The sequence below is a fragment of the Candoia aspera genome, chromosome 16 (genome assembly GCF_035149785.1).
Source record: "Candoia aspera isolate rCanAsp1 chromosome 16, rCanAsp1.hap2, whole genome shotgun sequence".
Classification (NCBI taxonomy): domain Eukaryota; kingdom Metazoa; phylum Chordata; class Lepidosauria; order Squamata; family Boidae; genus Candoia; species Candoia aspera.
This window is the reverse complement of record NC_086168.1, coordinates 1,510,561-1,530,856: the sequence shown is the minus strand read 5'-3', so window position 1 is coordinate 1,530,856 and position 20,296 is coordinate 1,510,561. Positions and strand designations below refer to the sequence as shown.

The window sequence follows — 20,296 nt, the reverse complement described above, 5'->3', positions numbered from 1 at the left end:
CCACCATACCTACAATTGTGGTGATGGCTCAAACACAGGATTAAACCATCGTAATATATGGTAAAATGGTCTCCTTCTCCTAGGAGATCTTCTGAATCTGTATGTGCAGTGGGTGGAGACTGAAGTATTTAAGGATTTACTTGCAAGAGCAAAGGCACTGCATGGCAAGTCCAACTAACTGATCCCCACATAAAAACTTCCATGTCTGTCTGATGGGTTCTAACTCTGAAGCTTAACTGCACCAGGAAGGAGGACTTCATCAGGAAGTTTGACAGAAGCAAAGCAGAAACAGGATGGAAACGAAGAGACCAGGGAACAAAGGAGGCTTCGGCGGCACACCCTTGAGCTGAATTATGCAACGGGCTGCAGGCGGGCACAGGACGCTTTTCCCATAGCTCTGGCCCACCGTCAGAGAAGCCTCCTTTCGAACGCAGGCCAGGCCATCTCCAAAGCCTGCCTCCCTTGCAGAAAAGGGCTGTAGCGAGGCCCACCTCCAGGCGGGCAGCCCACAAGCCCCGGTTGCGAGCCCCGCCATTCCCAGCGCGCTGCTGGCAGGGAAGGATTTCCCTTCTCGCCCCTCTCAGGTGCACGCAGGATTGCGGCACTCAAAGGACGGCTCCCCCGAAACGGCCGCCCGCAGGACCCTGCGCTGCTGGCAGAGGAAACGAGAGGGGCGAGCGGCCGCGAACGCGCCGCCCCGGGGGAGGGAAGACCCCCGCCCCGCTCTCTGCTCCCCCGGATGGACGCTCACGCCGGAGGCTGAGCTTGGACCGGGGAGGGCCCCGTGCGAGCCCCGCTCGGCAAGACCCCGCTGGGGGGCGGCGGCGGGAAGGCCCCTCCCGCACGGGTGCCTGCTTGAGAGGGAGGAGGCCGAGACCGGCAGCTGCGCCCGTCGCTTCAGCCCGTGTTGGCGCCCCATCATCCCCAGCCGGCTGAGGACGACCGCCCCCCAAGCGACGAGGCGCATTAAAGGCACCTCCGACATACTTCGCAGCGAGAGGGGAAGGAATTAATAAGACCAAAGGCGCCCTCGCCGGCAACTCTTTCCACGACCAGGAGGGGAAGCAGCAATGAAAAACCACGACCCAGCTACAAATGGCCGAACTCACGCGCTGCCGCCGGCTTATATAGAGAGGGGAAGTGGGAGGAGCCACTGGGAGTGGGCGCGGAGGCTCGACGGAAAGGCTCGAGGAGCAAAAAGCCTCCTCTTTCGCCGGCCCCTTTTTTTTTTTTAACTTACCATGTTGGGGAAATCACAGAGGGAAAGAAATACTGTATAAAGCATGCTGGCTGAGGAATTCTGGGAGTTCTTCCCCGGCTTCATTCCTGATCTGTGTTGAGACTAAAATCCAGCATATCTTGGGAATTGTCATCCTAGGTATCTTGGACAGACACCAGTTCTGGGCTGGAAAACTCAGGCTTTGCTGAACTACAACTCCCAGCACCACTCCTTATTGGCCCTCTTAGGTGGGGCTGCTGGGGGCTATAGTTCTGCAACATCTGGGGCATTGCATGCTTGACACAGCTTGGACAAGGTGCTGTCCTAGAAAGCAGCAGAGAAAGGCTGTATGCACTAGAAAGGTTCCCACCAGGTGCTGAAGTGGTGTTGCTTTTTGAAAGGGATGCAGAGAAGCTGGAGGGCTTCAGGATGAGTAAGGGGAAAAAGGGAAGTGGCATACAAGGCTTTACAAGAGTCACTGGAGAAAGGAGGTTGGGTTGGTTGTTCTTGAAACTCAGGGCAGGACAAGGCCCAACCTTTTCAAAAAGGAGATTCCAGCTGAGTATGTAGGAATTTCCTGATGGCAAGAGCGCTTGATCAGAGAAACAGGTGGGTGGCCACCTCTTAGTTTAGCACTTATGCTCTGAACAGGGGGTGGATTAGATGACCTAGGTCCTTTCCACTTACATACATTTTATGGCCCTGTCCTCGCACTTAAGCACAATGCAATCGTGTCCTGATACAGCCAGCATCCCCCCTTGTCCCCTGACACAGCCTTGAGATAATGAAAGGTACTTAGTACCTTAGTAGCTTCCAGCTCTGAGCAGGGGTTGAGGTAGATGCTCTTCAGGGTACCTTCCATTCTAGAATCAAAGACTCTGCATTTTCCTGGTGGTGGAGCTGTGGAGAGCCAGGCATAGGGCTGTTCTCCCCTTCTTTATGTCCAAGAACATTGATCAAGGCATTCTCCTGCCATGGTGGGCTGCAAAACTACAGAGCTAGTGCCTTGCCAAACAAGGAGTTTGGAACAGATGCCTGGATTGCAAAGGCATAAGGTAACAGCTGGCAGAAGGCTGGGAAGATCAAGCCAAGTACCAAGCCATGAATCATGGTTTACAAGTTTAAACTGAACCCAAGCCACAAGGAAGCACACATTTTGACTTAAGTGTGTTGTGTGAATGCAGCTGGAAACTTCTCTCTAGCAACTGCAAAGCTCAGACTCAAGCTTCTATCTACGATGTGTTCTGAGCACAAGTTTAAAAGGATTCAGAGAAACTGAAATGAGTGCGGGGGGGGGGGAGGCGGTAGCAGCGAAGGTGACATGGAATTCTGCCTTAGCAGGAGAGACAGAGTAGGTTTCTTGGTGAGGGAAGATGGCAGAGGATGGATACACTAGACCAGTTCAAATTCCAGAAAGGGAGTCATGCAGCAGGCAGACAGGACCAATTCTCTTATCCTCTGGCCACAGAAGAGGCAGCTGGTTACAAGAATGCAACTTCTGGTTAAATGTTAAGCACCCCACCCCACCCCAAACAGGAGGTTAGTGACCCCAAGGTGGGGGGCTCCCTTTCATGCAGGTGTTCAAGGAGATGAACAGCCACCTGTCTGTGGTGCTTTAGTAAGGGTTCCTACACTGAACAGCTGGTTGGGCTTGGTGGCCTCAAGGGCCCCTTCCAGTTTTCTGGCTGCAGAGCACCGTTCTTCTGCCCCCCCCCCCCGAAACTGGGCGAGCACCTACAAGAGCACTGCCCTATTATGGAGATCCAGGGGCTGTTTCCCAAAGCAGCTTGGCCTCCCCATCTCCGGCCTTTGTTTGGGAAGAGCAGAGTCCTCTGGCGCAGGTCAGAGACCAGGACATGCATCGGTTTGGAATCTGAGTCTCCCCGTGGCTAAAATGACTCTTGTCTCTGGTGGAGGAAGAGAAACTATGAGGCAAAAGCTTCCCAGGAGTGTGGGGCTCAGAAACAACCACCTCCTAATTAATGAAGACATAGTACTGGGTAGAAATTCGACTTTATTACTAATTTGGAATTGAAAAACAGTACAACACAGGCAACTTAGAAATGCAAACTGGTCTGACTTGGCTACTCGCTGACATCCTCCCTTTGTACACTCTGGATGTCCTGCACAATGCAGTCAGAATTTGCTCCATGATTATTTTTTTAAAGATGTACAGCTTCTCAGATGGAAAGAAAAAATTGTAGGTGAGGAAAAGTGGTCATAGGACCACCCATATTTTTTTTCTTGCCATCAGAGAAGCTGTGCACATCTTTAAAAAGTAAAGCTTTTTTAAAAAAATAAAGAAATGCAGGACACACACACAGACAAAATGGCAGTTCCTGCCTTCAGAGTGAAAGAGATCCCTCACAAGCAGAAATACTTTCCTAGGAAATCAGATTATTTCAGGGAATTGATTTCTTGCCATAAATGAGATTCATTAGAGATGCAAACCAGGAGTTTCCAGGTGGGGTAACATTTTCACACTTAAAAATCCAACTGCTCCCCCCCTCCTGCAGAAGGTGAGCAAGCTAGCCGGAAGTGTGCAGCGCAGCTGGATAAATGCTCACAACACATGCACTGATCCCTCCAGTTGGAGTTACACGTGTAATTTGGGAAAAACATGGCTTCAACAAACAAATTAAGGTGAAAATTGCCCTCCAGGGAATTAGCAGAAAAGGAGTTGTCGCAATGCGCCTACTGACTCCTCCAATCCCAAGTCTGACATGCTGTAAAGAAGTTCCAGGCATTTTGACAGTTTCCTTTTACCAAGTTGTGATATGGAAGCCAATAGACCAGAAAAATAAAATACCTATCCAGACGGTTTCTCCCCAGCACTTCAGCTGCCAATTCTTGTGCACCGCGTACAGTTCGGCGTCCAACGACATTTATAATTAAAAAATGGCAACCCAAAGGTGTAGGGAAGGCTGAAGTGGAAATAATGAACAAGTGGTGTCAACATAGAACAGAAGGGAGTGGAAGCCTCTAGTCTTCCAGATGATTAACTACAAGTCCCAGCATCCCCCAAAAGTGTAATTAATGGGAAGGGAGGCTGGGGATTAGGGTTCTGCAACCTCTGCTCCCCAGCCTTGCAGCAGAGGCTAGGAATTGGGAAGTCCAGTCCTCCAGGTGTGTAGAGACTACAAATCCCCACATTCTCAAGTGTTGAGAAAGCATTCCCAGTCCTAGCACTAGGAGTCACTCTCCTCATCCACCCCAGCTACTGGGGTTTGGGGCGGGGAAGCAGGGCTGGCAGACTTCTTCTGCAGCTGGAATAAAGCCTCAAGGTGCTTCCTCTTCTCCTTGGCTCTCAGGATGGTGGTCTTGAAGAGCCATAGGTAGAGGTCAATGGCCAAGGGGCTGTCGTCATTCCCCGGAATTGGGTAGGTGATGAGGGAGGGGTTGCAGTTGGTATCCACCACGGCCGCTGTGGGGACATTCATCTTGGCTGCATCCCGGATGGCCACGTGAGGCTCAAATACATTGTTGAAAGTGTTGAGAAAGATGAGGAGGTCTGGCAGGCGGACCCCGGCCTGGTACTGGATGGGGGCATTTGTCAGCAAGCCGCCCTGCCAGTAGCGTGTGTGGGCAAACTCCCCGCATTCCTTGGCCACAGTCTCCACACGGTGGGAAGTTTGGCGATGGCGACTGACAAAGAGGATGATGCCTTTGCGGAAGGCGACGTGGGCCGTGAAATTGAGGGCCAGCTGGAGATGCCTCGCTGTCTGGTCCAGGTCAATGATGTCTTGCTCCAGGCGGCAGCCAAAGAGATACGGTACCATGAATCTGTACAGGAAACAGGCAAGCAACCCCGGGTCTGAAGCTGTCCCCAAGCCAGATAACTAGGCAAGAAGGGCTGCAGGCCAATTTGGGGATGCTCCCCTGTGAAAGAGGAGGTGGGATGTAGTGGGACAAGGGGTTGGCCTCGAGGGACAGGAGGAAGAGCTGCTACCAAGACAACGGTCAGACAAAAGAAGTCTGAGTCTGAGGCAGGAATGCAATCTGAAAAAACATCTCAGGCAAGACCCGCCCTAGTTCTGGCAAAGACAAAAGGAGGGAGGGGGAAGTGGATTCAGACTTGTGTGATTCTGTTATGGTAACCTTATAATAAAAAGTAGTCTTAGCATGCATGACTTTGGTTTCCTAGTCTGGTCAACCTGAAAGGGCTGACAGTAACCCAGGGGGGGAAGGACTTTTGGTTGTTTTATTAGATCCTCAAAGTCCACCTCCAGCTGCAGAATACAAAGCCTGATTAAGGACAACCATCTCATATTCCTATTTTACACAGCAGAAACGCTCAGCCTTTGCAGAGGGGCCAGGTCAACCAGCCAGACACAAGAACCTAAGCAATGCCATGCTGGATCGGACCCCTGGCCCATCTGGTCCAGCAGCCTCTTCTCACAGTGAGTGGCCAGCCATCTGCGCAAGGCAGCCCACGGGTCTCCAGCGGATGGACCGCAGAGGGAGTCCCACCGCCATCGAGGCTACAAGCCCTTCATCCCCAGGACATCCACGACTGTCTGAAAGGCAGCCCAGCTGGTAGCCAGCCCCACATCTTGTGGTAAACTTCGTTGCATTCACAGGTATTCTTCCTGCTCTTAACTCAAACAGGCAGAGCAATATTGAGTGATGAGATCTAGGTTTGGGGCTTTAACAGTGTCTTTGGGCAGTTTTTGGTCTGAGCAGGGGAGAAAATTATTTGTTTCAAGTTAAAAAAATAAAGCTTAAAATGAGTGTCAGCAGAGCTAAAAGGGTGGGGGCAAGATGCTTCCCCAAGAGCTGGCAAATCTCACCCTCGAACGAGATCATATTGTGCTACAGTGGGAGGGTTTCTCTCAGCATAGGAATCCCCAGTTAACCAAACTGTGCTTCACTGAATTAACCAGTTGCTCAGGTTCACACAATTATAACTAAACTTCAGACTAACCTTGTTAACATCTAACCGTGATGACTAATATCTCTAAATGAGATGACTAACTTCTCAGACCCCACCCCCAAATATCCAACTACACCTTATCTTAGTGAGAGGTGGGGGGTAGGATGAAAAACTAATCTGCCCATCTGCTGCATCTTGAAAGTCCTAAACCGAATCTCAGGAAAATCTGAGGACAATCCTAGTTAGAAACACAGGAAAGCTGCCAGAAAACAGTGTGAGCAATGCTTAGTTCTAAAGTTCTGACTCAGAGGCTGGATTCAAACAACATGCCAGTCTAGGCTACAATGGGGTTGGGCCACGGTTGTGGGAATGCAGGTACTAAATTTGCATGCTCTGCATTAGCCCATCATAGAGATTATTTCTTTGGGCCTAACCTAAACATGACAACTGTGTTTTGGCAATCCGGGCCGAGGGTTGAGCGTTTTGTGTAAACCTAGCCAGGGAGTTTGCTCCGTCCTATCCAAAGCAGTTTGCGAGCCTGGGGAGTAACTGACCTGTGACGGCTGCTCTTCTTGTGGCCAAGGTGGACTCGAGCGTCAAAGAGATCCCGCACAGAAAAGAGCTCCTGCAGATTGAAAAAGTCTGCGTGCTTCAACGGCTCGCACAGAAGTCTCTCCTTGATGTCTGGAAGAGAAAACCAAGCAACAGCTTCAAGGTGGGCCTCAGAGAAGCAGCCCGCGAGAATCAGGCCTCGGTTTTCCCATGGACAAGCACGCAGATGCCAGCCCCACTCCAGCTTCCTTCTCCCACGTCTTGCTCCAGGGTCCTCTGCTCCTTTTCTTCTGGAAGGTTGAAAGGGGCTGAGCCTCACGTTTTTGCAGCCCCCAGCCCCAAAGAGCCTTACCATCCTCTGGTGGGCTCGCTGCTGCGACAGAGAGGGTACCATGCCATCTCAGAAGGCCAGAAGCAGGTCTTATGACAGTCCCACACCTGCTGGTCCGAAGAACAGCTGCTGGGGGGGAGAGGAAGAGGGTGAGGGGTGAAGGGGGCGAAGAAAAGCGCCTGCCTGCCTGCTGCCTGCCTTGACTCCTAGCAAGCAGGCTACAGGGGATGGGATCTGTAGTCCAACAGACCTGGAGGGCATAGAGCGGGGAAGGCCGCGAGAGCGGGCACATGCAATCCGCAGGGGTGGGGGTGGGATGGCGCGGTTTCCAGGCCCCACAACCTCAGGGGTTCTCGAGGTCTGCCAAACCGCAGCCCACTACAACGCTCGGCCCGCGGGTCCCCACCTGGCCGCCTTAAGACGCTGGACTTCGTGCTGGCTGGGGAATTCTGGGAGTTCCCAGCGTCTTAAAGCGGCCAGGAGGGGACCCGCGGGCCGGGCGAACGGGCGCAAGAAGAGCCGGCCCCGAAGCAGCAGAGACGAGGGCCGGACCCGGCAGCGCCCATCACGCCGGGCAATGCGCACGCCGCGGCGCAGGCGGTGCAAAGCGCGCCCCCCGCTCGCCGGGGCCGCTCACCCCGCACGCGCCGCCGAAAGCCCCCTTCCGCGGGCCAAGGGCCGAAGCCCCGTTCCCAACGCGGCACCCCGGTTCGCGGCGCAGCCTCCACCGAGCGCGCCGGGGCTGTATCCCGGACGGTGCACGCCCCACCTGTCCGCCAGAGGAGCCTGGAGGCCGCCATGCCGAGCGCAGGCGCAGCTCGCTCTCCTTCGCGCCCCAGGATCCCGGCGGGGCGGGGCGGGGCGGGGCGGGGCGGGGGCGCGCCCGCCGGGTTGGTTCCGCCCGCGCGTCCCCGAGCTGCGGCCCCTCCGCGGAGCTCGCCTGGCGCCGCTCGGCCGAGGCGGAGGCTGCTCGCACGGGCAGTCTTCGAGCCCCGGACTGGTTGCCCCCCAGGCGTGCTGCCCTGCCCCCCGCCCTGGGGTCTTCTGGGAGGCAGGGCCGGGGGGCGCCGCGTCAGTTTTGCCCAGGTGTGCTGTGGGGGCTCCCTGGCGGGCTCTCTTTGGGATTGGGGGCTGTCCCCGTCTTGGCCCCTTTCCTCGCTGGGGAGCCCTGGGAGACCGCCAGGGCTCAGGCAGGTGTGGCTGAGGGGGGTTGAGTTCCCTGTGGGGCAGAAGCCTCTTTGCGGGAGGGGGCGCCTCTGTCCTTGGAAGGGGCAGCAGTCGGCCTCCTTCTCAAGAGGCTGCCTTGGACCCACAGATGGTCCCATCTCGAACCTTCCCCTTTTTTTAGGGAAGGTCGTTAAGAAGGTGGTCAGACTGCATCTGTTGAGGGCCCTGGAGGAAGCAGATCATCTCAGCCTGTTTCAGGCGGGGATTCAGGAGAGGGCAGCCTTGGTCTCCCTTGACGATCTGTGGTGAAGCCAGGATGGAGGTGGCACATCTTCATCTCTAGGCAGCGTTCAATACTATTGACCCCAGTAGCCTTCTGGATCAGTTCCAGGGGCTGGGAACTGGGGGTACCACTCTGCAGTGGTTGCCTGCCTGCTTGCCTGCCTTCGTTGTCACTCCCTAGGATCCTCCTTTGTGGGATGCCTCAAGAGTTCAGCACTCTCTTACTTAATATCTATATGTTAAACATTTAACATCTATGCTGGGTGATATCATCTGCAGGTTTGGGGTTATTTTGATACCCAATTATATATTTTGAGCCCTAGCCAACTGAGTAAGGTTGTCAAAGTTCTGTCCCAGTGCCTGGTGGCTGTGCAAGTTTGGATGGGGAAGGACTCCATTTGCCAACTCCATCATGCCAACACTGGCTGGCTGTGGCTGTTGGGGCTGCTCAGCTCTGGGGAGATTCCAACTTTGGCCTTGGGTGGGGTTACTCTTGCCCTATCAAGGGCGGTGCACAACCTGGGTGGTCTTCCTGGACTCACAGCGCCTGCCTGGTGAGCAGGTGGCAGTGATGGCCAAGAAGGCCTTTGCACAGCTCTACCTGGTGTGCCAGTTGTGCCCCTTCCTGGATTGGCCCTTCAGACAGCCACTTGCACCCTCACCTCATGGCTCCCTTATGGCAACACACACTACGTGGGGCTGCCCTTCACATGGAAGTCTCAGGTGGTCCAGAACACAGCAGTGTGGGCAGTGATGGGCTTGGCTTGGTATGCCCATGTGATACCACTGCCCTGCGGGCTGCACCGTTTGCTTCAGGGTGCGATTCAAGATGCTGGTTATTCCCTATAAATCCCTACAGGACATAGGGCCTGGTTATTTGAGGGGTCACCAATCTCCCATGGTGTCTGATACAAGCCAAAGGGTTGGCACATTTTGGATCCCTTCGATTAAACAGTGTCATCTTTAGGGACGCAGGGGGCATGCCCTTTCTGTTGTGGCACCCACCCTCCAGAATCTGGGAGGTTCCACCCTGACAACATTCCTGAGGGACTGGGACCAGGTTGTTCTCCCAGGCCTTGTGCTAAGGAGGGACATCAGCTTTTCTATGTTGGAAGTGTAAAAGATTTCAGGATTCATTGACCCATATGATATGGTCATGTGATCATTTGGTATCTTTTTGGGATAGTGCATTAATGTATATACTGTAAGCAGATTTATGGGAAACTTTTTAAATGTGAAAGATGTTAGTGTGATGTGGAACATCATACCAAAGCTTTGGAATCTGACTGTTTATCAGGAATTATGGTTAGATGGGGGGTGACTAAAAGATCCATATTGAGAAATGAAAATGTGATATTATTTCAGATGTTAAGGAATGGCTGTTGGAAATGTGTGATCTAATTTGTGGAAAAGAACGTATTTTCTACTACATAATCAAAGGATGGAACAGTGTGTGTTACTCTGGTACAGTCTGTGATATTTTACAATAATATTTTGTATTAATTACATTATAGTCATGTATTTATTACTACAGTAAACCTAAATATAAAATATAGTATAGTATAAGTATAAAATATAGATTTTTTTCTCTTTTTCTTTTCTTTCTTAGTTTGTATTTGGGGTTGTTCCATTTTTGTATGTGTTTGTTTCTATTATTATTTTTTCTTTAAGTTTAAAGATTGTTTTGATACTTGTGCATGTTAAGAATGTTAAATTAAAAAAAAACTTAAAAAGTACAGTACCTGGAGTTCCATTGTTGGCCAGATTCACCATTTTGTTTTTTATCTGCTTTTACTTATTTGGTTTTTTGCTAATTACGTTTCATATTTTATTTTCTTTGTTATACCTGTGAATTGCCCAGAGTCATTTGGAGTCAGGTGATGCCTAAATTTAATAAATTAATTATTTTAAAATTTATACATTAAATATATTATTTAATATAATTAACGTATTTAATATAAATAAATTAAATTTATATATCATGTGAACTGGTTTGTTAGCAATGGTTGAATAAATGACAGTTTGGGGGTTCTGACTATGAGCTATAGAACGGATCATAATTGCAGATCACAGCTATTAGGATGATGCAACACCCTGAGCCAAAAACAAAATACAATATATTGTTGCCTTGAAACATCATAGGATTTTTTGGGTGGGGGGGCTGTGTAAAGTGTTGTGTGTGGACCTCGCCTATTGTAGTTTATTCAACAAATATGGTTAAATCAAAACATGTAAAACCAGTCTTGATTCCAACCCTCTAGTGTCCTAGTTAACAGAAGAAAAGCTTATTTTGAACTTGCCTGTTTTCTAGGGCAACCTGGGTGATGGCTGCAGGAATGGGCTACGTGGAGCACAAACCTGCTGCAGACTCGGAAAAGTGAGATATTTCGGCCTTTAAAGACCTGGATTCATTCATCGGTAACCATCGGCGAGAATGGGCTGCCTCTTTTTTTCTCTCAGATTGCTAGCTTAAAGGGGTTCCCCACCACCAAAAGGAGAGACATGATGCACAGTCTTGAATTCTGGTTTTTTTTATTTTTATTTATTTATTTATCAAATTTGTCACCGCCCATCTCCTCCCACCAGAGGGACTCTGGGCGGCTTACAACAAAGTAATCAATAAATAAACATACAAAATAAATAATATATAAAAATACGATATAAAAATACAATTACAAGTAGGCAATACATAAAAATAAAATCCAAATGGCAGATGATCTAACTCAGCCCCTGTGTGTGACAAACACTCTACAGTGTTTTGTTGTTTATTCGTTTAGTCGCTTCCAACTCTTCGTGACTTCAGGGACCAGCCCACGCCAGAGCTTCCTGTCGGTCGTCAACACCCCCAGCTCCCCCAGGGACGAGTCTGTCACCTCTAGAATATCATCCATCCACCTTGCCCTCGGTCGGCCCCTCTTTTTGCCCTCCACCCTCCCTAGCATCAGCATCTTCTCCAGGGTGTCGTGTCTTCTCATTATGTGGCCAAAGTACTTCAGTTTTGCCTTTAATATCATTCCCTCAAGTGAGCAGTCTGGCTTTATTTCCTGGAGTATGGACTGGTTTGATCTTCTTGCAGTCCAAGGCACTCTCAGAATTTTCCTCCAACACCACAGTTCAAAAGCATCGATCTTCCTTCGCTCAGCCTTCCTTATGGTCCAGCTCTGGCAGCCATACGTTACTACGGGGAACACCATTGCTTTAGCTATGCGGACCTTTGTTGTCAGAGTGATGTCTCTGCTCTTAACTATTTTATTGAGATTGGTCATTGCTCTTCTCCCAAGGATTAAGCGTCTTCTGATTTCCTGACTGCAGTCAGCATCTGTAGTAATCTTCGCACCTAGAAATACAGAGTCTTTCACTGCTTCTACATTTTCTCCCTCTATTTGCCAGTTATCAATCAAGCTGGTTGCCATAATCTTGGTTTTTTTGAGGTTTAGCTGCAAGCCAGCTTTTGCACTTTCTTCTTTCACCTTCATCATAAGGCTCCTCAGTTCCTCTTTGCTTTCAGCCATCAAAGTGGTATCATCTGCATATCTGAGATTGTTAATGTTTCTTCCAGCGATTTTAACTCCAGCCTTGGATTCCTCAAGCCCAGCATGTCGCATGATGTGTTCTGCATACAAGTTGAATAGGTAGGGTGAGAGTATACAGCCCTGCCGTACTCCTTTCCCAATCTTAAACCAGTCCGTTGTTCCTGTCTGTTCTTACTGTTGCTGCTTGGTCGTTATACAGATTCTTCAGGAGGCAGACAAGATGACTTGGTATCCCCATACCGCTAAGAACCTGCCACAATTTGTTATGGTCCACACAGTCAAAAGCTTCAGAATAGTCAATAAGAAATAGATGTTTTTCTGAAACTCCCTGGCCTTTTCCATTATCCAGCGGATATTGGCAATTTGGTCCCTAGTTCCTCTGTCTTTTCTAAACCCAGCTTGTACATCTGGCAATTCTCGCTCCATGAATTGCTGAAGTCTACCTTGCAGGATCTTGAGCATTACCTTACTGGCATGTGAAATGAGTGCCACTGTTCGATAGTTTGAACATTCTTTAGTGTTTCCCTTTTTTGGTATGGGGATATAAGTTGATTTTTTCCAGTCTGATGGCCATTCTTGTGTTTTCCAAATTTGCTGGCATATAGCATGCATTACCTTGCAAGATTTTGAACAGTTCAGCTGGGATGCTGTCGTCTCCTGCTGCCTTGTTATTAGCAATGCTTCTTAAGGCCCATTCAACCTCATTCTTCAGGATGTCTGGCTCTAGCTCACTGACCACACCGTCAAAGCTATCCCCGATATTGTTATCCTTCCTATACAGGTCTTCCGTATATTCTTGCCACCTTTTCTTGATCTCTTCTTCTTCTGTTAGGTCCTTGCCATCTTTGTTTTTGATCATACCCATTTTTGCCTGGAATTTACCTCCGATGTTTCTAATTTTCTGGAAGAGGTCTCTTGTCCTTCCTATTCTATTGTCTTCTTCCACTTCCACGCATTGTTTGTTTAAAAATAATTCCTTATCTTTTCTGGCTAACCTCTGGAATTTTGCATTTAATTGGGCATATCTCCCCCTATCACTGTTGCCTTTTGCTTTCCTTCTTTCTTGGGCTACTTCTAGTGTCTCAGCAGACAGCCATTTTGCCTTCTTGGTTTTCTCTTTCTTTGGGATGTATTTTGTTGCCGCCTCCTGAACAATGTTGCGAACGTCTGTCCATAGTTGTTCCGGGACCCTATCTATCAAGTCCAGTCCCTTAAATCTGTTCTTTACCTCCACTGCATATTCCTTAGGAATATTAGTGAGCTCATATCTAGCTGATCTGTGGGTCTTCCCTAATCTCTTGAGTCTGATCCTAAATTGTGCAATAAGAAGTTCGTGATCAGAACTACAGTCAGCTCCAGGTCTTGTTTTTACCAACTGTATAGATGTCTGCCACCTTTGGCTGCAAAGGATGTAGTCAATCTGATTTCGGTGTTGTCCATCTGGTGAAGTCCATGTATAAAGCCATCTCTTAGGTTGTCAGAAGAAAGTGTTTGTTATGCAGAGTGATTTGTCTTGGCAAAATTCTATCAGCCTATGTCCTGCTTCATTTTGTTCTCCCAGGCCATGCTTACCTGTAATTCCAGGTGTCATTTGACTGCCCACCTTAGCATTCCAGTCTCCCGTGATGAAAATAACATCTCTTTTAGGCATGTTGTCCAGTAGGTGCTGCAGATCCTGATAGAACTGCTCTACTTCAGCTTCTTCAGCATCTGTGGTTGGGGCGTATATTTGGATCACTGTGATGTTAGATGGCTTGCCCTGGATTCGAATTGAGATCATTCTATCATTTTTTGGATTGTATCGAAGCACTGCTTTAGCCACTTGACTATTAATTATGAAGGCTACTCCATTTCTTCTGTGGTCCTCTTGTCCACAGTAGTAGATCTGGTGGTCATTTGATGTGAAGTGGCCCATTCCAGTCCAGTTCAGTTCACTGACGCCCAGAATGTCTATCTTTAATCTTGACATCTCACCGATCACCACATCCAATTTGCCCTGGCTCATAGATCTTACATTCCAGGTTCCAACGGTGTGTTGATCCTTAGAACATCGGATTCGCCGTTCACCACCGGCACCGTCGGCTGTAGCCGTCCTTTCAGCTTTGAGCTAGCGGCGTCATCACGTCTGGGACTAGTTGAACTCATCCTCTGTTCCTCCCCAGTAGCATTTTGACCATCTTCCGACCTGGGGGTCTCATCTTCCGATGGTATACCGACATATCTCTGGTTGTACTGATCCATTTAGTTTTCACGGCAAGAATACTGGGGTGGGTTGCCATTACCTTCCCCAGGGATCGCATTTAGTCTGACCTCTCTGTCATGACCTTCCCATCTTGGGTGGCCCTTCACGGTTTAGCTCATGGCATCATTGAGGTGCTCAAGCTCCAGCACCACGACAAGGTAACGATCCCCATATGACTCCCCTACCCATCCCAAACCAGGTGGCAGAGCCAGGTCTTCAGATTCTTCTGGAAGGCCAGGAGCAATGGGGCTAACCTCACCTTTGGGGGTAGGATGTTCCAGAGAAGGCCCACCTCCTGGACCCCACCAAATGGAATTCTCTTACGGAGTCCACAACATGCCCTCTCTGCATGATTGGGTGGGATGGGTTGATGTAACGGGGAAGAGGCAGTCCCTCAGGTAGCCTTGTCCCATGCCATGTAGGGCTTTAAAGGTAACAACCAACACCTTGAATTGGACCCAGAAGCAAATGTATCCAGTGCAGCTCACGGAGCAAAGGTGTTATATGCACACTTCTAGGGGCACCAAAGATAGCCCGTGTGGCTGCATTCTGGACCAGCTGTAGCTTCCGGATACTCTTCAAGGGTAGCCCCATGTAGAGCTCATTACAATAGTCTATATGGGAAATAAGGGCATGAGTGACCATTCGAAGGGCTTCCCGATCCAGGAAAGGGCGTAACTGGTGCACAACATGAAGCTGCACAAAGGCCCTCCTGGCCACGGCTGCCACCTCTTTGAGCAGGAGCCATGAGTCCAGAAGGACCCCCAGATTCCACATCAGGTCTGTCTGTGGCAGTGCAACCCCATCCAGAACTAAAGATGGTAAATTCCTGGATACAGAGGAGCCATTAACCCACAGCCACTCCGTCTTACCAGGGTTCAGCTGAAGCCTGTTGTTCCCCATCCAGACACTCACAGCCCCCAGGCACCTGGAAAGGGCAGCCACAGCATCACTTACTTCCCCCGGGATGGAGATGTATAATTAAGTATCCTCAACAAATTGATGATACCTCATCCCGTGGTGATGGATGATCTCACCCAGTGATTTCGTGTAGATGTTGAAGCGGAGTGGAGAGAGAACCGAACCCTGCGGCACCCCACAATGGAGGGGTCAAGGGTCAGATCTCTCACCCCCTATCACCACGGATTGGGACCGGCCCTGGAGGAAGGAGGTGAACCAGTGCAGAACCACGGCACCCACCCCCAACTCCCTCAGCTGGCCCAAGAGGATACCATGGTCGATGGTATCGAAAGCCGCTAAGAGGTCAAGAAGAGCCAGGATGGATGCACTGCCCCCATCCCGCTCCTGCCAGAGATCATCCATAAGTGCAACCAATGCTGTTTCTGTCCCATATCTGGGCCTGAAACCTAACTAGAAGGGGTCTAGATAATCCGTTTCATCCAGAACTCTCTGGAGCTCCAGTGCCACCACTTTCTCAACCACTTTCCCCAAAAAGTGGTGGGAGACTGGACGAAAATTGTCCAGGACAGTAGGGTCCAGCGATGGTTTCTTGAGGAGGGGGTGCACCAGTGCCTCCTTAAAGGCAGCCAGGAAACCCCCTCACCCAAGGATGTATACCATCACCTGGACCCAACCACACGTCACCACCCGAGCTGCTTTCACCAGCCAGGAGGGTCATGGGTCTAGATGACAAGTGGTGGCATTTACTGTCCAGAGGATCCTGTCCACTTCCTCAGGTCCAACAGGATCAAGCTGTTCCCAGAGAACTAGGTAAGTACACTCCCTCCTGTATCTCCACAGACCCTGCCTCACGCTTGGAGTCTAACTTGGAATGGATCTGGGTAATTTTATCCTGCAGATGCTCAGAAAACTCTGCACAGCCCTGTAGGTGGGTCACTTTCCCAAAAGGGATCAAGCAATTTTAAGCAGGGCTGTTGGGTGGCATTCTGCAGATGCAATAAGAGCGGAGAAGTGTTGATGCTTCGCTGCTCTTAATAGGTAGGCCTTAATAGCAGCTCTAACCAGTGTTTGGAGAGGTTCGGTCTTTGTCTTCCTCCAGTGGTGCTCTAGGCGTCTCTTAACTCTCTTCAGAACCCTCAGCTCCTCCGTAAACCATGGGGAGTATCGGGTTTGATGGGGCAAGAGAGGTTGCATGGGCGTGATCCCGTCCAAGGCCCCAGCCACCTCCCTATTCCAGGCTGCAGCCAGGGCCTCTGCTGGACCATGCAGCAGATCCTCAGGTTTAACCCTCAACTCCCTCTGAAACTCCACCAGGTCCATCAGTCGCCGGGGGTGGAATAATCGAATGGGTCCTGCCTCCCTGCAGAAGGGGGCGGCATAAGAGAAACTCAGGGCCACCAGGATATCTGACCATGACAAAGGGGACAGCTGTAATTCTCCCCTCAGATCAGATTGCCACTGCTCTGACAAGAAAACCAAGTCCAGGGTGAGGCCACTGTCTCAAGTCGAGTCCTGAATAATCTGGGACAGGTCCATGGCTGCCATGGTAGCCATGAACTCCCAAGCTGCCTCTGAGGCACATCTCAGGGATGGCAGGTTGAAGTCCACCAACACCATAAGTCTGGAGAACTCCGCCGGCAACCCCGAGACCGTCTCCAGCAGCTCAGGCAGGGAGGTTGCTACCCAGCAGGGAGGCTGGTACAGCAGCAACGCTCCCAACTGTTCTCGGGAACCCAACCCAAAGAACAGTTGGGAGTGTTGCTCACAATCGGCTACTTGTGGAGCCACTGGAGACTCTTGGATGACGACAGCCACCCCTCCTCCCCTGCCCTGGTGTCTCAGCTAGTGCCATACCGTAAACCCGGCCGGGCACATTTCTGAAAGTGGCACACCCCACCCCCCTTCAGGGCCCAGCCAGGTCTCGGTGATACATGGGCTTGTGCAAGCTTCATGTTCAAGGGGTGCACTGGGGGACCCAAAGGACACAGAACAGGGCAGAGCAAGAAGAGCTAAATCTGATCAATTTAAATTGAATTATTTTCAGTAAATACAGTTAATGCAGTTATTCCCTCTCCATGTCATCATTGCTGGTCGTGTTAAACATTACAATTTGCAGGTAACTTTGGGAGGCTTGGGGGCTGTGGAAAGACTATGGGGGGACAGCAAACGCCTCTGAGCCTCAATTTGTGCAAGGAGGAGGAGGAGAAAGAAGAGAAAGGAACTGACCTAGTCCTGGAATCTGAGGTATCCTTGGATCCTGGGGAAAAAGGGGCCATTCTGCAGCATGCGCTGAGTGGGGGCGCAGCGCCCTTTGCCAACTCGGAGGAGGGGTGGATTCGGCCTGCCTCCCCGGCTCCGGAGGGAGTTGGGCAGTCCCGGATGTTCAAGGATGCTGCGTGGAAGTTGCTGTTGCTTTAAGGGTGCCCGGTTCCTCGAGCGGTTTCCTAGCAACCCGGGCTTTGTTTCCAGGCAAAGCCAGGCTCGGCCACCCAGGGAGGTCCAGGCGCCCTCTCCCGCGGGGTCCTCTCTTCTCCTGCACAGGGGGGCAGCGCCCGGAGCCCCCCCCCCCGCCCGTCTCCATGTCCCAGGAAGAGCCCGAGCCGGAGGCAGCAGCCGCCTCCTTGCGCGGGACGGACGAAGGGAGCGCGGCCCCGAGAACCAGCGACCACTACCGAGTGAGTGAGGACTTACCTGCCCGGTTCAACCACCCGGGATGGTTTCGAGGTTACAGGTGAGTGGGCGGGGCAGCCAGCCCTCACGAAGCGCCGGGCCCCGTTGGAGCACCGGCTTGGAGAAGCAGGTTGAGCGCGCAGCTGGCAAGATCCGTGTGAGGCTTTCGGATGCCTCTCCCTGGCGGAGGCCATTCTTTGCTCCGGTTCAGCCCCTGATGCGCGCAAAGCTGCCGCCCTGATGGGCCACGGAATAGTGTCCTTGCCGTGAGCAGAGAGGGGCTTGATGGGTGTTGGCTAAGCCTGATTTGGAAACCCAGGCACTGTGGTTAGTAAACCATAGTTTATGGCAGGGGGGGACAGCCTACTTGCAGCCACCTGAGTCTTCCTTGAGTAAGTGAGGCTGGAAAAGTTGGACCTTTTTTGTTGGGGGGGCAAGATGTACAGGAAATGGCTTGCAAACTGCTTACAGAACACAGGTTCAGACATAGCACTAACATGGTTTGCCTGTTGAAGGCTTATGTAATGTGTGAATACAAACCTGATTGTGAAACTGGTTCCTTCAAGTGAGAAAAGCTTTTTCTGAAGAAGAAAAAAAAGTGGATGTTAATGATTTAGTTCCAAAATAAAAAGGAGCAGCAGGGGGAAGGAGGGAAAACACTAACATGATCAACCATCTGGCTGAGGATGACTGGTTGTTGTCATTTCAGAGTGAAAGAGCGCAATCCATTGTTCAGGACAACCAACATGGATTATGGAGGAAAACCACCAACAGTTCATGAGATGCCGGTCAGTAATGAGATCTTAATATTATGGTGGTTGGTTCCCGATCAGGAAGTAAATGAACTCGTTCAGTGAGGAAATAAACTAGCTTCTGATGTATTTGGTTGGGCATGGCATGTTATGTGAATGCAAGCAGTTGTGTTCTAGGGCCAGGTTCCTACAATTTGGCACGCCTCAAATTTCTTAGTCTTATTTTAGCTTAATCTAGTGTTTTCTGTGAACTCAGCTATTATCTCTCAGCTGAACCTACATTCTTATATTGTGGGGGGAAAGGTCAGGAGAACACCCCACCCAATCCCTCCGAATATAGGAAAGGTAGAATATAATATTATAGAAATTATAGATGGGAGTCTGGCTTCACACGCTAGGATCTTTGCAAGAAATCTACTAATGCAATTGGGCAGGGGAGGGAGAGCGAAGTGCTTTGCCTGGGTTCAGAATGACAGTTTCCCCAACCTTGGAAACCAATGTATATCAAGGGACTTCAGTATGGCCTTGAAGAAGCATCTGAACCAGCTAGCCATATATGCATTGGGGTGTCTCAATCATGATTTTGGGGGCCAACACATAAAAGGATCAAAACAGGCTCCGGTAAACAGGCTGGCTGAGAATGTTTGGGTCCGCATGTTTGAGGGCTCCAGATTTGGGAAGCCTGTTTTTTAGCCTCATTGTGTGGAGGAATTCAGCTTTGGCCTTGAGAAGGAGGAGGAACTTGATGGCGCTTGACTAACTCAGAGTGGCTCTGACACAACGTTGTCTGACTGGGCTGACTGGACACTCTCTGAAAGTGGCTGCATCCCCTGTTCAGGCCTTGACATCTGTTTCTAAGCATCTGCAAGGGGGTAGGTCCTCTTACAGGGTGGTCTCCACTTTGTCTCCAGTGAGGTAAGTTGGACTGAGAGAGGATGGCTGGCCCAAAGTCCCCCAGGGAGCTCATGTGGCTGAGGGGGGATTTGCGCCTGGGTCTCCTGGTCTGAGGCCAAGCCCTTCACTGCCCCATCGAGGTTCTCTTAGGTTGGCACCTGAGCAGCCTCCAAACACAAGGTCATTATATGTGGACAGACGCTCCTGGTTCTTGTACCCCTTTGGGAACTCTTGCACCAGCAGTGAGGTAGACTTGGTCCTCACATGGCTCCTGGAACTGATCCCTGGCTTCATGATTCTCCAGATCCTCCAACCAGGCCTCTTTCCAGATGACTAAAGGCCGTCTTCCTCTTTTTGGCTCTTTGCAGACCAGCTTCCATGTCAGTCCACACACCTTCTCCAATCATTTCATCAAGTTTGGCATGTACAGGAACACTGGGATCAACACTGCCATGGAGAAGAGCTACGTGACTGGCCCTGACAACTTCATCACTTACTTGGACACCCACAACTTCCACCCCAGTTACCGAATTGGAGGACCCTCCCTTTGCGAGTAAGAGGCAGGCACCAGAAGACAACCCTCTCTCCTTTAGCTTTCTACTGCTCTAATGAGAAGATCAAAAACGATTCCCCAGTATGAAGAAATGTTTACAATGTTCCCCTCCCTTGGAAATTTCCTTTCAAGTATGTGCCGTGCCTACTGTACAGGACTTGCACCAGAGAGACTCCAAAACGCTCCTACAGGATTCCATAAGGTCACACTGGCTTGTAGGTTGCAAACGGTTTTAGCATCTTTCTTAATACGATGACCACGTTAGAGCAACGTTACCTGCCATAAAAATGTTGGGAATTGCCGTGTC

The 20,296-nt window shown here is 50.5% G+C and overlaps 2 protein-coding genes across 3 annotated transcripts; one reads left to right on the top strand and one right to left on the bottom strand.

Annotated features, from left to right (window-relative positions):
- Nucleotides 1–3,220: 3,220 nt before the first annotated feature.
- On the bottom strand, nucleotides 3,221–7,801 carry MRPS2 (mitochondrial ribosomal protein S2). 2 transcript variants are annotated; one of them, XM_063316242.1, is made up of 4 exons: nucleotides 7,745–7,801; nucleotides 6,997–7,101; nucleotides 6,647–6,776; nucleotides 3,221–5,002 (listed from the first exon to the last, which is right to left on the bottom strand). In XM_063316242.1, the coding sequence occupies exons 1-4, from the start codon at nucleotides 7,773–7,775 to the stop codon at nucleotides 4,408–4,410; spliced, it is 861 nt and encodes a 286-aa protein (XP_063172312.1). In that variant the 5' UTR covers nucleotides 7,776–7,801; the 3' UTR covers nucleotides 3,221–4,407. The 2 variants fall into 2 exon arrangements, with proteins under 2 accessions (XP_063172312.1, XP_063172311.1); XM_063316241.1 differs by having other exon boundaries at nucleotides 6,997–7,104; nucleotides 7,745–7,796.
- A 9,898-nt stretch (nucleotides 7,802–17,699) lies between these two features.
- Nucleotides 17,700–20,296, top strand: PIERCE1 (piercer of microtubule wall 1). Its single transcript, XM_063316429.1, has 3 exons — nucleotides 17,700–17,851; nucleotides 18,500–18,578; nucleotides 19,805–20,296. Exons 1-3 carry the CDS (start codon nucleotides 17,700–17,702, stop codon nucleotides 19,991–19,993), a joined length of 420 nt encoding a protein of 139 aa, XP_063172499.1. The 3' UTR covers nucleotides 19,994–20,296.

Coding starts and splice junctions, on each gene's coding strand:
- PIERCE1 (XM_063316429.1), top strand. CDS start 17,700: ATGTCCCAGGAAGAGCCCGAGCCGGAGGCAGCAGCCGCCTCCTTGCGC. Junction 17,852..18,499: donor GGATGGTTTCGAGGTTACAG/GTGAGTGGGCGG, acceptor TTGTCATTTCAG/AGTGAAAGAGCGCAATCCAT. Junction 18,579..19,804: donor CAACAGTTCATGAGATGCCG/GTCAGTAATGAG, acceptor GGCTCTTTGCAG/ACCAGCTTCCATGTCAGTCC.
- MRPS2 (XM_063316241.1), bottom strand. CDS start 7,775: ATGGCGGCCTCCAGGCTCCTCTGGCGGACAG. Junction 6,777..6,996: donor AGCGAGCCCACCAGAGGATG/GTAAGGCTCTTT, acceptor TTTCTCTTCCAG/ACATCAAGGAGAGACTTCTG. Junction 5,003..6,646: donor AAGAAGAGCAGCCGTCACAG/GTCAGTTACTCC, acceptor TTTCCTGTACAG/ATTCATGGTACCGTATCTCT.